Below are 15,478 nucleotides of genomic sequence, written 5' to 3' on the forward strand. Positions count from 1 at the left end.
TTATACTTTTTAGTGACAATATTCAGACATAAAATTGTCTTGTGATAGTTTTCTGATGGAAATGGTACTTAATCAATTTTGGTCTTCATTTTATGGTACTTACAAATATCATATCAATTCATTCTCTATTTTGTTCTCTTAATTCTGAGTCTTATACGTTTAAAGATTGGGAGTACCACCAAACTACTTCAATCTAAAAGTGATATTCACGATTCTCATATTTCCAAGTGTCATTATACCCTAAATTTTCTAACAGATTATTTAGGGGATAACGGTGGAACAGTTAAAGAGGTCGGGAACCTAATCCAAAATACACACTTTATTAGTAGATTGTGAGCCATTATATGTATGCATGTCTGTGTATTGTGGTATATGATATTTTAGGGAACTCACTAAGCCTAGCGCTTACCAAGTTGAATATTAATGTTTTTCAGGTTCTCATGTGAATGGTAAGGTTCGACTATACACACACACATTCACAACATGTTTTCACGATGTAATTATACTCTAATATATTTTGAATAAATAAAATGAAAATTTTTGGTTGAAAATTGTCACACCCCAAAACCGATGGCGGAAACGTTCCGGGGCGGAGGACGTCATGTAGTATCTCAACCAATGTACATAGTAAGCGTAGTAAACACAACCATTACATTACATAGAAATATTTACATTGTCTGAAAACAAGGTGTTACAAGAGTTATACATATATATCATATGAACAAAAGTTAAGACGAGTCTTCTATACGCTCCGTCTTCTCCAAAAGATCGTTGTGTACCTGTCTAATGTGGACCTGAGAATACAAGTAGTTTGAAAATCAGCATAAAGTTGGTGAGTTCATAAGCAGTTTATTTTCGTAAAAGAACAAGTTTCCTTTGGTTTTTCTGAAAAAGTCGTTATCCAAGAAAATCTCATATTTTCTTATAAGCGAAGTTTAGTTATCCGTTTGTTACATAGTCAAGTTAAGTTTGGTTATCCGTTTATTACACAATCAAGTTAGGAACAATTCGTAATCCAAGAAAATCCCACATTTTCTTATACGTAAGTTTGGTTATTCGTTTATTCTACAGTTTGGTTATGTACAGTTTGTTATCCCAGGAAAAAAAAAACCTTATTTTCCTAAAAGTCGTGGTTAGTTCGTGGTTCGGAATGCAATGTATTAGTATCTATCATACTTGTAGTATTAGATAAGTATTCTGAAAGCCTGGTTATCCTATACATGAATTTCGAATATCTACTATACTTATTCGAAATTTCGAATCTTTGGAGACACTCAGAGACGTACACTAGTTGTATATTCGAAGTTCTACTGACATCCAAAGGCGTGTTTTAGACGTATTTCCGAAGCTCTATCGACATCCAAAGGCGTATGTTTTTGAAACTCTGTCGATATCCAAAGGCGTACTTTCGAATTATTTCTAAAACTCTGGTGACACTCAAGGCGTACACTAGCTGTATTTCCGAAGTCTTGGTGCCATCCAAAGGCGTGCCCTAGTTGTACTTTCAAAGTTATTACTAGTAAGCTTAGTTTATGATTAGCATTAATCTTTTGTAAAATTATAAAATGAAACATAGATTATAACATTTTATAAAGAAATCTCCAATCAGTATAAAAGCTAACTCTACAAGTCAAATTGTTGGTTAATACGGTTTTCAATATTAAAAGCATACAAAATATGAACATTTGAACTGAAATAATAAGTTTGAGTACAATATTTCCTTGTACTTTTACTTGTATTCCCCCTGAAAACATTTGAAAAACACGGAAAAAGGAGTAGGGGTATGAACTCACCAAAGCGAGGAATGTATCGGTTAGGATGCTAAACGTCAATCCTGGGCTTGAAAACGTGCGAGGTTCCTATGTAATATGAAGAGATACATAATTGTATCTAATTAGACTTTGAACTACTTATTAGTTGAGGATATACACTTCGATATGCGAAAACACTTCATTTCAAGTGTTAAAAGTGACCCCGGGTAGCATCTAAAGGTGTGTATCGCTTGGATATGGAGTTTTCTCTTCAAGAGTAAACTCCTAATGGAGTTTCCGGCCCAAATGACCAACTCCCCATGAGTTTACAGCCGTAAACTCATGGTGGGGGTGTTCTTGGGTGCCTAATGGTTTTAAAACTCTTGTGGGTAATGCTAGGCTTGGTTTTAAGGCATTGGAATAGAATTTGAACATCATAGGGACAATTTGAGGAGTTTACAGTAGTAAACTAGGAGTTTACGGTCGTAAACTCTTATGTACCAATTCTTAATGTGCTTTGGTGGTCCTAGGTCAATTGCAAGAGTTTCTAGTGAAACGTACAATCCATGGAAGGAAGTTAGGGCACCAATTGACCACCTTATAGGAGTTTACGGCCCAGGAACCATTCCTTGGGGGGTTTACGGTCGTGAACTCCTTAGGGGGTGTTTTCTTACATGTTTAAGGTCCCTAACACATTGTTGGATGGTTCTAGACTTTATTCCAAGGAGTAGGAGGTGCTTAAGGGGCATTTTAACACCTTTAAAGGGGTTTACGACCAATGAAAAGGTGATTACGGTCCAAGCATGTGCTTGGGCTGTAAACTCTTATTTACCCCTCATATGATATGGTTTAGGTGTTCCAAGTCCAGTATTGTAAGCCCCTAAGTCATATCTAAGCTCCAAATGTGGTTTGGAAGGGTTTTGAGGCTCAAAAACCCCATCTATGTGAGTTTGCGGCCCAAGGGTGTTCCTGGACTGTAAACTCACGTTCTTGGTCCTATTTCATGATTTTACCACGAATTTGAAAGCTAAACTTGTTAATCTATGAGTGAAGATGGATAACTTACTGATTTGGAGCTTGATTTGGATGATTTTTGGATCAAACTTGAGTTTCTAGAGAGAGAGTAGAGAGAGAGTGTGGAAAAGCTTCAAATGAAGCCCACTCAACCTTATATATATGGTTCGGGTTTGGGGCTCGGTGGAATTCTACCCGATACTGACGTTAAACGAGGCTTTTGGTCGTACCCGATTAAGTTACCGTAAACCGACGCGGTCGAGACTAAAAGTTTTCCAATTAATAGATTGGGGTGTTTTCATGTGTTTCTAATGGGTTTGGACACTCTCGAGGTCATTATAAAAGTCTTAAAACAAATGACCTGATCCAAAACGTTAACGGAAAAATTGAAAGATAGATGGGTTTCGTTGATGGGAACGGGTTATCGTGATGGAAAAATTTTCGGGTTTTCACATTATCCCCCCCGTTAGAGGGAATTTCATCCCGAAATTTAGAATTAAGGCACAATCATGTGTTTGGAAAGATACGTGGTTACTTCCGTTTCATCGAGTCTTCATGCATCCAAGTGAATTCGGGTTCTCGCATGACATTCCAGCGAAACTTCACTTATCGGGATACGGCTTTGTTTCGTACGTTTGATCTCTCGATCCATGATTTCGATGGGTTCTTCCACAAAGTTCAAGTTCTCTTTGATCTCGATCTCGTCAAGGGGGATCACGAAGGTTTCATCGGATAGGCACTTCTTAAGATTTGAGACGTGGAAGATTGGATGGATGTTGCTAAGTTCTGAAGGTAGTTGGAGTTTGTAGGTTACGGGATCGATCCCAACAAGGATTTCGAAAGGTCCTACGTACTTCGGGTTAAGTTTTCCACACTTTACAAAGTGCATCGAGCCTTTTGGGGTAAGGCCTTCAACAGGATGCAATTTCCAACAAAAGGGCACTCCTTTCTGTGTCGAAGTGGTTAGGGGTTAGACGACTCTGGATGAATTTTGGATGAACCTGCGATAGTAGCCAGCGAGACCCAAGAATTGACGGATTTATGTGGGTGTCTGCGGTGCCGACTAATTCTCTATCGTCTGGATTTTGGATGGGTCCACGTGTATGCCTTCCTTGCTTACCACGTGACCAAGGAAAGTGGTTAGACCGAAGGGCATCACTACGATCTTGTAGTGACAATATCGAGTTCTGAATGCTGTCTTCGAAACATCATTCTCATGAACTCAAAGCTGACGGTACCCTGATCTAAGGTCTATCTTCGAGAGGTAACTGGCTCCCTGAAGTTGATTGTAAAGGTCATATATTCGAGGAAGAGGACATCGGTTTTTGACGGTTTATTTGTTCAAATCGCGGTAGTCGATACACATCCGGTAGGATTCATCTTTCTTCTTCACAATTGAAACCGGGGCTCCCTAGGGTGAGGAGGGTGAGGAACTCGGTCTGATGAACCCCTGGTCGAGCAGATCATTGAGCTGACTGGATGACTCCTACATTTCTGCTGGAGCTAAACGATAGGAAGATTTGGCTACATGATTAGCTCCAGTAATTTGGTCGATGCGAAACTCGACTTGACATTCGGGAGGAATTCCCGGGAGCTCTTTGGGAAAGACTTTATGAAGATTGCAAACTTTGGGGATGCTCTCGAGGTCTTTAATTTCCTGTTTCTCGTTGATTACATAGGCTAGGAATTTATGGCACTCTTTTCGTAGAAGCTTTTGAGCTTTGATGCACGAAATGATGTGAAGGCTGAAACTAAGTTTATCGTCGTAAATTATGAGGGTTTGACCAGGAGGAAGGTTGAGATGGATAGATTTCTCGTATCAAAGGATATTAGCATGATTGGGATTCAAGCAATCCATGCCAATTATAACATCAAAGCTATCTATGGAAACTGTAATTAGGTCAATGGGAAAAGAATGATCGTTCGGAGTAAGAGTGCATCCTATGAATATGTCGTTAGCGGTCTCTTTCTCAGCGTTATTCGTCTCGATGGTAAACGTTTCGGTTACTAGTTGAGGACTATGTTTATGAAGATGTTCGAATGAATAGCTAACAGATTTTTCCTTCAGTACTCGAATCGAAAAGGATTGCAAGCATAAGGGTTGTCGAGGAGGAATATACCTGTGGCAACGGTGGGATCGGTGGCTGCCTCATCTTGTCCCATAGCTAGGACTCTCCCGATGTTGCTAGTTGCCGCTGCCTTGGGGCAGTTTCTCTTATAATGCCCGACTTCGCCGCAACCGTAGTAGGCCTGACTGATGCCCGCTCCGAAAGCTTGATTTGTTGATTGGGTTAGTGTTCTACAGCTTCGCGCAAGATGACCATCCTGGCCACAGTTTTTACAAAACTTTTCACGATACGGACCGGGGATATGATGGTGGTAACTACACCTGTTGCACCAAGGAAGAATACCATTATATCCAGTGGTAGGTGCTTGAGCTGAGGAACCGACGATAGAAACAGCAGCAGGGGTAGTAGCAGCGTGGATTGCCACTGTTTGCTGCTTCTTCGAGGACTCCTGTGAAGGCTGACTCTTCTTCTTCTTACAGAATTTTCTTTTCTCACCACTTCTCTCTGTCGGCTCAGGAGTGGTGGCTTTTTCCTCTAGGTCATCACTATGGTCGATCAGGATTTGCGCTAGGCATTTGGCGCTGTCGTATGTGTCTGGTTTCGCAGCTAATACATTACCCTTGGTTGGCTGGGTCAACCACCATATGAACCTTTCAATCTTTTTGCTTTCCGGGGTAACCATTCCCGGACAAAGAAGCGCCAAGTCGTCAAACCTCGAAGTGTAAGCGGCGATATCGGAACCTTTCATCTTCAGGTTCCAGAGTTCATGCTCCAGCTTCTGCATTTCGCCCCGAGGGCAGTATTTCGCAAGTAGAAACTCCTTCGACTTCCCAACCCATAGCATTGGCTACAGGTAGGGTTAAGGATTTGACTTGGCCGTTCCACCAAGTCAGAGCTTTATCGGTGAATGTGCAGGCAGCGAATTTCACCTTGTCAGATTCTGAACAGGCACAGATTTCGAAGATAGATTTAATTTTCTCTAACCACCTAGTTAGGTCAATGATACCTCCTGTGCCATCGAAGGTCGTGGGTTTCGTGTTCATAAAATTCTTATAGGAATGCTCCTTCTGGTGTCCCTAGTTACCTTTCTGGTTTTGGGGCTGAGTACCACCTCCTGGCCCGCCTAAACCAACGAGGTTCATTTGTGATATGGTAGCAACCACAGCAGCATTAACAGCTGCTTGAAACATGACGGGATCAAATGGAGGAGGAGGTGGTGGCGGAGGAGGATTGTTGTTCTTTGAGCTGGGTCTTTTCCTTGGAGGCATATTGATCTATAATAGTCAGGAAAGAGAGGATCATAAGTCCTCTAATTTGAATTAAGAGATATGGAACAAGATATATCTTTTTATGACAGATATAAAGTTCTAATAAGCGATAAAACAGGAAAGAGCTATCAAAGCAGATAAACTATCACTAAGGAAAGAATGAGTAGCAACACTCGGAATGAATTTCTACAATGTATTCGGCTTTGGCTAAAATACTCCCATAGTATTTTACATTTCGTTGCGACGATGATTCATTGTTTGGATATCAGGTAAGTTTTAGGCATGCTGCACACCTCAGTCACTCCCAAGCACATGTTAGCCATGTCTCGAATGAATATAGTTGATCAGGCTATATTGACCCTAGACACGACTACATAACTGCCCAGGTTTAACCGCAGCATACAACACCCAATTACTTATGTTCTGTTCTACTCGAGGTTACGGTTTCCGACGGCTAGGTATACTTGTATACTTTTGAAAATACTTATATTTTAAAGTATACTTTTAGTTCAGAGCACTTCGGCCCCTTAGTGTTTATAGTCTTATACCATGTAAGGTTTGGTATACTAGTTCACTATAAACAAGGGCTCTGATACCAGTCTGTCACACCCCGAAACCGATGGCGGAAACGTTCCGGGGCGGAGGACGTCATGTAGTATCACAACCAATGTACATAGTAAGTGTAGTAAACACAACCATTACATTACATAGAAATAATTACATTGTCTGAAAACAAGGTGTTACAAGAGTTATATATATATATATATATATATATATATATATATATATATATATATGTGTGTGTGTGTGTGTGTGTGTGTGTGTGTGTGTGTGTGTGTGTGTGTGTGTATATATATATATATATCATATGAACAAACGTTAACACGAGTTTTTTATACGCTCCGTCTTCTCCAAAAGATCGTTGTGTACCTGTCTAATGTGGACCTGAGAATACAAGTAGTTTGAAAATCAGCATAAAGCTGGTGAGTTCATAAGCGGTTTATTTGCGTAAAAGAACAAGTTTCCTTTGGTTTTTCTGAAAAAGTCGTTATCCAAGAAAATCTCATATTTTCTTATAAGCGAAGTTTAGTTATCCGTTTGTTACATAGTCAAGTTAAGTTTGGTTATTCGTTTATTACATAATCAAGTTAGGAACAGTTCGTAATCCAAGAAAATCCCACATTTTCTTATACGTAAGTTTGGTTATTCGTTTATTCTACATTTTGGTTATGTACAGTTTGTTATCCCAGGAAAAAAAAACCTTATTTTCCTAAAAGTCGTGGTTAGTTCTTGGTTCGGAATGCAATGTATTAGTATCTATCATACTTGTAGTATTAGATAAGTATTCTGAAAGCCTGGTTATCCTATACACGAATGTAGAATATCTACTATACTTATTCGAAATTTCGAATCTTTGGTGACACTCAGAAACGTACACTAGCTGTATATTCGAAGTTCTGGTGACATCCAAAGGCGTGTTTTAGACGTATTTCCATCATGATGTTACAAGATGGGCGTCTAATCATCTGGTTAAAACCTCCTCATGTACTTGTGCTACTTTTGCATGAGGGTGTTTTAGTCTTTTCACCTTTTATGTTGATTTATTACATACTCTCATATAATAAAGTAGTAGTTCATGGTTTTGAATCTTTTCTCATTTAAATGTAGTCAATGTGGTACCTCACCCAAGTTACCACTCCCTCACCCAACGGGTTATGATGGGTTAAGAAAGTCGTATACGCGGTTTGCTTAACCCGTTCAACCATTTACTCCTTATGCATTGATTATTTATACCTTCTCTTTTAAGACTTGTACCACGATAATTTTTTATGTTTTTAAATTAATTTGTGAATTAGCTTTATATGTTTTTAATATTTTGTATAATAGTTTTGTGTTATAGTTATTTTTTGTGTTTATTATAAAATTTAAAATTGAATGGATTGAATGGGTTGAAAAAGATAGAATTTCTATACTATGTAGGTTAGAAAAGATAGAAGAAAAAAATATTGAATTGATTTGTTAGTGAGTTGATAATGGTGAACTCCCTTTATCAAAACCTATGATCTCATACAAGTTTGGTTGATAAACTAGTTTGATCCCAACATGCGAAATTTGCCTCCTCATTAGGGATGGGTACAAACGGGTACCCGCCCTAATTCTCTGGAACCGGAACCGGTGGTTCTTGAAATCTTGGAACCGAAATCGGAACCGGTTCCGGTAGCAGGTATCCGGTTCGTATTTTCTTTCTTATAATTTAATCGTTATAAGCCATAAACTAACCATATATTATTAACTAAAAATTAATAGTGAACATTATAAATTACTTATAATTACGATTATCATGTTATATGTGTTGAAAACCAAATAGCGTTAAAAATGTTGAAAAACAAATGAAAATTGTTAGTGGATGTTCACATATTGTCACTCTCTGTTACTCTATCAAGATTTAATTGCTTTTCGAATTCTTCCATTGGTATAGGTTCTTATCGTTTTAACATATCAATATAATTATTAACATCTATTATATTATTTTATTTTATTAGAAAACCATTTAAATTAATGTTTGCAATCGAGTTTTTGTAAATGAAAAGGTCTCCACTCAATGTCCAAAATTGAGAACCATCTTATTAACTAAACTTAGTTGATCATGCTTAACATAAATAAATAAATACAAAATCAAAACCCGTTTCCTCATATGACTAGATGAATAAGAATGACTAAACTTTGGTGATCATCATACTACCAAAAAGAGAAAAACAAAAACACCACCATTTAAAATATTTCTAAACCCTTTCCTACGTTTAAATATGTACTTGAATCTACTCTTCAAGAAAACAGTCGATGGAAATTGAAAACCCAAAAACAAAACTTGTATCCTTCGTTTCATGATATCTTTTTAATCTTAAATAGAAAACATCAAGAATATATTTCGTTTTAAACACAAACTATATTCAAAATAAAAGAAAAACCAACACTCAAAGAAAGCAAAAAAGCCACATGCGTCAAGCATACTTCCATTAAGTATTCGCCTATTACAAACTGTTTACACCAATTGAAATTCTCACTGAAATCTCGACTCTCAATTTTCATTTTCACAACTATTTACAATCTTTTTTCTATAACCTCTCAATATAAATAGTTCCTAATGCTAACCAAGGATAATAAGGTAAATGTACAACACAAAATTGGACATACTTTAACTTGAATCTTCTAATTTGAGCTTTCGTTATCATCAAAGTTCCAAGATTCAACACCAAACACCTCTTCAATCATACTTCCAGTTGGCAAGAAATCACTTTTAGTTCTTGAACATGAAAAATAACCAACATCCCAATCTCTATGATCCGAGGGTTCAAAATATTCATCAACAATAGAATCCTCAATTCCATTCCCATGTTCACCGGAATCATACTTCTCCGTTTCCTCTGATTCATCACTCCCTTGCCATTCATCATCATCACTATCAGCATTCATTGGATCAAATCTATTCTGCTCTGCTCTTATTCGCAACATAAACACATTGAAATAGTAGCCAACAATCTCATGATTTGAACGTGAAGGGAATACTTCTGAAAGATGATTCCAGAAGTTTTTACCGAATGACACAGGATTCGAATACACAACTTCATGAAACAAATGTTCGTCTTCTTCACTCCATTTATTAGCAACTGATTCTCCCATGTTACCAAACCCTAAATCTTCAAACTTTTTGTTTCCAATTGTACCCTTTAGTGTCTCCCTTGCTTCCTTAATATGTTGTTGGATGCATTTTAAGGACCCGGTGTTTTTACAGAAACAATCGGTTCTTCCTCTTCCAACAGTTTCGTAATGTGAAGATGATGAATTAGGCATTTGGATGACACAAGAACCGATGAATTTAATCTCATTGTCATTGTGTTGTGGATTGAGTTCATAACATTCGGGAATTTCAGCTTGATATTGAGGTCCAATTGGGGTTTTTTTTAGAGGAGGGTGTTGTAAAAGGTAAGAATATTTGTTTTCTTTCTGAATTAACAATCTTTGTGGTTGTTCTGACTTTAAGTCTTCTTCACTTGTGGTGATGCTTGATGATGATGAGGTGGAAAGGCGATGCGGAAGGGTATAATCGTAATATTTTGTGGTGGTGAGAGGAAGATGATCAGTGAATTTGTCACTTAGAAATCCATAGTCAACTTCAATAATTGGTTTAAAGAAGGAAGCCTCGTCTTTATCTATATCATAGGTCATAGGATAAGTCAAAAACAATCTTTTTTTTTTTCTAGATACAAACATGGTTACAATTTTCTTTACAAATTCACAAGAGAATTCTCATTGAAGTGAAAAAGATTGAGAAATTATAAATGGGTACAAAACAAACTCAAGAATTTAAAACAGAAGCTCTCTACCCACCTGATGAAAAGGGTGCATCTTCTTTACTAAATTGCAAAAATGGAAGTAACTCATAACTATGTTCCAACTTCAAGTGTTTGGGTGAAACATCATACTCCTTTTCGGCTAAATGCCGTTTTTGCACCATGTTTTAACTGCATGATGATGTAATAAATATGTCAATCTTGAAAAATATGGAACCAAAAACTTATTAATTTCAAGAATTCTTGTTATATACAATACATTGACTTTCAAGAAAATTGATGGGTAAAGAAAACAAAATAAAGATTTTGGTGTTAGAGGTGAAATTTGAATTGGAGTGTTAATTTTAAAGGAGTGGGGCATATTAATAATTCAATGAATCTGACAGTAGAATCTGAAACTGCACGTGGAAAGTCACAGTCGAAGAAATAAAATAAAATAAAATAAAATCTCCAAACACATTTTCTTTACAGAAAATTATTTTCCACCAAAACATCAAGAAAAATATGAATCAAAATAAAACGACGGGAAATAATGCGTATGGATTGGAAGGATTTGAATAAGTAAAGAACTGTGTGGTTGGGAAAATTAAAGGGCTTTGAATAAATACCTCTCAAGTAAAATCGTATGTAGTTGAAACAGTAGCTGTCTTTATTTTTACGGAAGCTCACAGGCTGAATAGGAGAACGTTACGCAAGATTCCTAATTTGAAGTAAAAAAATCGATCGATTATAATAAAATTTTAAACTTACAAAGAAACCCTAACCCTAGATCCCCAATTTCACAAAGTACGGGAATTTGAACAAATCATATATACGAGACACTACGGTTTAATGAATTTAATACAAAACAAATCGAACGGCTGAATAAGAAACGAAGAGTCGATTCTCAACCTCTAGATGGATCGAGAATACAAAAATATCAAGATCTGGAAAAATAGGACAAATACAAAACTATCTGCAAGGGGAACCCGGTTGATTCACCGAAAGGGATGATAGATCTGACAGATCTGATGAAAAGTCAACAAAAAATTGAAACCCTAACCTAGAAATCGATTGACACAACGGCAGGCTTTGAAAAATAGCTCGATCTATAGCCGAAGACGAGAATCGAAAGAATCCGTGATAAATCCGGAGAGTTGGTAGCGAATCGAGATTGAATTTGGGAATTAGGGTTAAATGAAAGAGATTTAAGAAAACAGGGATACGAATTGCACGAAAAAGGTAAAGCTGCGGTCGGCGATATTTTGTAACCAGTGGTCTGAAAATTAGAAACAAAATGACCAAAATGGGTCTATAGTTACTCGCAATTACACAACGCTGTTGGTGATTTCAACTGTTTCGATGGGGTATTTTAGGCATTTAATTAAGAAAACTCAAAAAACACGAACATTATACGAAAACAAAAGACCAACAAAATAACATAGGAAACATACAAATAAATAAATAAAAGATTGATATGGATAGAAAATAGAAATAAAATTGACACAAAAGTCCGGGGAGATCAATCAATTGTCGGCTTAAACATACGATATTTAACTTTTAAAAAAGAAAAAAAAAAATTAAATTGATAACTATTTTTTATATCTATAAATGTTCATATTCAATAAAATTATGATAACTATCATTATTTTTTGTTTTTTTAACTAACTCATTAAAGTTATATTAAGAATATATATCAAATAAAATAAAATTGAATGATGATTTCTTATAATTTTAGTGTATAGGAATAATTATAGTTATAAAAAGTAGGAGGTAATTTAATTTCTCAAAAAGAAAATATATAAATATCTCTATTTTGGTTTTCTTAAATTTTATTTTGTAAACTAAAAAGTTTTGATTACTCGATAAAAAAATTTAAATCGGTTTTTTTTACCAATACTTATTTTTAATCTGTTCCGGAAAAAATTCATTAATTGGCCAATTTTAAGAAAAAAAATCTTAATTTTTTTATTTCAACTTTTATAGTTTTTCATTAAAATTATGAATAGGAAAAACATCACTAAACTTCATAAAACTAAGATCATCTGGTATGGTATACAAACCCAAGAATTAAACCCTACGTAACAGATATGTCCACTAGTGAATATCACCCCAGCAGCAAGTGGGTGTGATGTTAAGTGGACCTCTCAATGCATGCTTGTGCCCAATAGGATTGCTTGATTTTGAAATGGTCTAAACGTTTACAATATGATTGCTTAATCTTTAAAAAAAAAAAAAAAATGCTGGAGTTGTAACGATTTCCAATGAGTGTGGTACTGAACATATAATGAAGATGACGCGGCACAAATATGACAACATATTTTAGTGGGGATGTAATAACCATACCTCTTAGCCTAAAGATTAAAGACTTCTATAAACGATTATTTGCCAAAACAATAACGTTAGCATCAATTTTAACTCATCATTTTCCATAGAGAAGAATATAACTTTTATCCATAGAGGAATTATTCATATAGCTTAAGATTTAAGAATAAAATTGTAACGTCTATGTTTCTTGTTAATCATTTATTAGGAAATCTATATTTATGTCATGTGATAATTATAAAACTTCTTATGAATGAATGAAAAAAGAATTATTCAAATATATATGTTTATATAAAAGTGGTTTATATGTATGTTGTGTGCTTGAGGTTTAGACAAATGTTATGCTATATAATATTTGTATAAAAAAATATATTTTAAAAACTAATAAAATAAAAGTTTATTTAGGAGAAAAAGTGTAAACAAAAAGTCGTAGTGATCGTGATTACGACTCTACAGATATAAAGAACGTCAAGATTTGACTTCGTATGAAAATTTTATGATTTTTCGAAGTTTCACGTTCAACCTTAAAAAACAATGTGTGTCATAAAGAGTAAAATGGAGATCGGTTGGCTTTTAGCCAAAACAATCTAACAAAAGTTGATGTCTTCATAAATATGAATTTGTTGATATAAAGAACGTTGAGAGCAGGGCTCGTATTGAAGGAGATATGGATTTCACAAATTCTTTTACATTATATTCCTCATAGACTATAAAATAAAAATAGAATGTGAATTAGTCGTCGAAGTCTAAATGAAAGTTGTAGTACTCGTTGATACAAACTGAGAACATAAAAAATATCGAAAACAGAGATCGTAGGTGAAAGATACGATATTTCGAAGGAAGCGAAGTTCTACATGTTAATGCAACGTGGCTCCACAAAAATTCGCCATGTGGCACGTTAAAGAGCAACACCCCCCCCCCCAACCAACCAATCTCTACTCGACGCAACTTCATCTGATACATGACAACATGACACGTAGGGTGCGGTGCACCTCCCTGTAATTTATATGTAGGATGGATTTTATTGGTTTCTCACATCATTTTCTCTTCAAACTCTCTCAAACTTTTCCCGCAAACGTGAAGCCCAAATTTATGAAATTTCAAGTGTTAGTAGTAAAGCTCTAAGGCAACAAAAGGCTGATAAAAAGAGCTTTATGTATCAAAGTTTTGTCTACGCAGTTTCCAATTTTTCGCTAAAAAACCTATAAGTTGAGTTATGCTTTCTTTGCTTTAAGTATAACATATGTTTATGTTCGTAATCCTTATTATGAATTTATAAATAAGATTTATCAATAATACCAGTAGTTATACCAATCGATCTACTCATGAGAGTGATGTCTACGGTAGATCTGTGAGGTGTTTAAAGTTGATTTTTCAAAGGGTACATCTTTACACCAAACGGATCTTACTTCCGGAATGATCTTACATGGTCATTCCTTATCTGATAGAACTCGATATTCATTTGGATTAATGAATTTAAAATATTGTTGTTATAGTCACAGATAATACAAACAATAACTAAAATTTAGTAATATTTGTTTATAGGCTTTCTAAAAGGAAAAACTAAAGTGATAAACAAAGCACTCACTTAACAATAAGGTTGCGTTTAGTTACGGAAAAAATAGTTTTCATTTTCTGTTTTTTGTTTTCCCTTTTCGATTTTCGTTTTCCGTTTTCATTTTTTATTGAAAAATTTAGAAAACGCGTTTAGTTAAACTTATTCATTTTTCAGTTTCAGTTTTAGAAAATTAGAAAACGTGTTTAGATGTGTATTTTTCTATCGGTTTTCATTTTTAGAAAACGGTAGCGGTGGTAGGGCGTGGGTGGGGGTGGTGACGGTAGCGGATCGGCGACAGTGGTTATGATTACAGGTGATGGTGGTGGCGGCGGCAATTGTGTCAATGGTGGTGATAGCAGTGGCAGCGGTGGTGGTGGTGCTAGTGACAGGTTAGTGGTGGTGGTGGTGGTGATGGTGATGGTAGCTCGGTGATTTTCGTAGTGGTGTTGGGTGGGTGGGGGTACGAGTATGTGTTTGTGTGTGTGTGTATTTGTGGGGGTGAGTGTAGGTTTGTGTGTGTGTGGGTGTATGTGTCTGTGAGGGTGGGGGTGGGGGTAGGTGTGGGTTTGTCGGGGGTGGGGGTGTATGTGAGGGTGGGGGTGGTGGTAGGTGTGGGTTTGTGTGTGTAGGTGTGGGTTTGTGTGTGTAGGTGTGTGTTTGTGGGGGTGTAGGTGGGTATATGTGTGAGTATGTGTGTGTGGGTGCATTGGTGGGTATGTATGTGTGTGTGTGTTTGTGGGTGGGTATGTATGTGTATGTGTGTGTATATTTGTGGGTGTGGGCATGTGTGTGTATGTGTGTGTAGGTATGTATGCGTGTGTGTGAGGGTGGGTGTGTGTGGGGGGGTATGTATGTGTGTGTATGGGTGTGTGTGTGTGTGGGTAGGTATGTATGTGTGAGGGTGGGTGGGTGTGCGGGGGTATGTATGTGTGTATGGGTGTGGGGGGGGGGGGTATGTATGTGTGTGTTTGTATGTATGTGGGTGGGTGGAAGGTGTTAATGTGACAATCGTCAATCTTGAGTCAAGTCAAATCATCAAGTCAAGACCGATCAACTCGATTAAACCTTGTGTATTAGGGTTTGTGTTATGTTCATACTGTATAACTTGCTATATTAATGGGAAAACTTCACTTGAGAAAAGTCTTGTGTTAAAAATTTTCTA

General features: G+C 36.4%; 1 protein-coding gene across 2 annotated transcripts; it reads right to left on the reverse strand.

Annotated features, from left to right (window-relative positions):
- Positions 1 to 9,077: 9,077 nt before the first annotated feature.
- On the reverse strand, positions 9,078 to 11,821 carry LOC145043095 (uncharacterized). 2 transcript variants are annotated; one of them, XM_078991652.1, is made up of 4 exons: positions 11,497 to 11,821; positions 11,063 to 11,154; positions 10,492 to 10,625; positions 9,078 to 10,313 (listed from the first exon to the last, which is right to left on the reverse strand). In XM_078991652.1, the coding sequence occupies exons 3-4, from the start codon at positions 10,616 to 10,618 to the stop codon at positions 9,313 to 9,315; spliced, it is 1,128 nt and encodes a 375-aa protein (XP_078847778.1). In that variant the 5' UTR covers positions 10,619 to 10,625; positions 11,063 to 11,154; positions 11,497 to 11,821; the 3' UTR covers positions 9,078 to 9,312. The 2 variants fall into 2 exon arrangements, with proteins under 2 accessions (XP_078847778.1, XP_078847777.1); XM_078991651.1 differs by having other exon boundaries at positions 11,063 to 11,821.
- Between the last annotated feature and the right edge of the window lie 3,657 nt (positions 11,822 to 15,478).

Source organism: Lactuca saligna, chromosome 4, assembly GCF_052625555.1.
Source record: "Lactuca saligna cultivar CGN05327 chromosome 4, ASM5262555v1, whole genome shotgun sequence".
Lineage (NCBI taxonomy): Eukaryota > Viridiplantae > Streptophyta > Magnoliopsida > Asterales > Asteraceae > Lactuca > Lactuca saligna.

Bases quoted from the DNA above. Each gene is read 5' to 3' on its own strand.
- LOC145043095 (XM_078991652.1), bottom strand. From the start codon at position 10,618: ATGGTGCAAAAACGGCATTTAGCCGAAAAGGAGTATGATGTTTCACCC. The intron at 10,314-10,491 runs GTGGGTAGAGAG...CCTATGATATAG, and splicing joins AGATGCACCCTTTTCATCAG to ATAAAGACGAGGCTTCCTTC.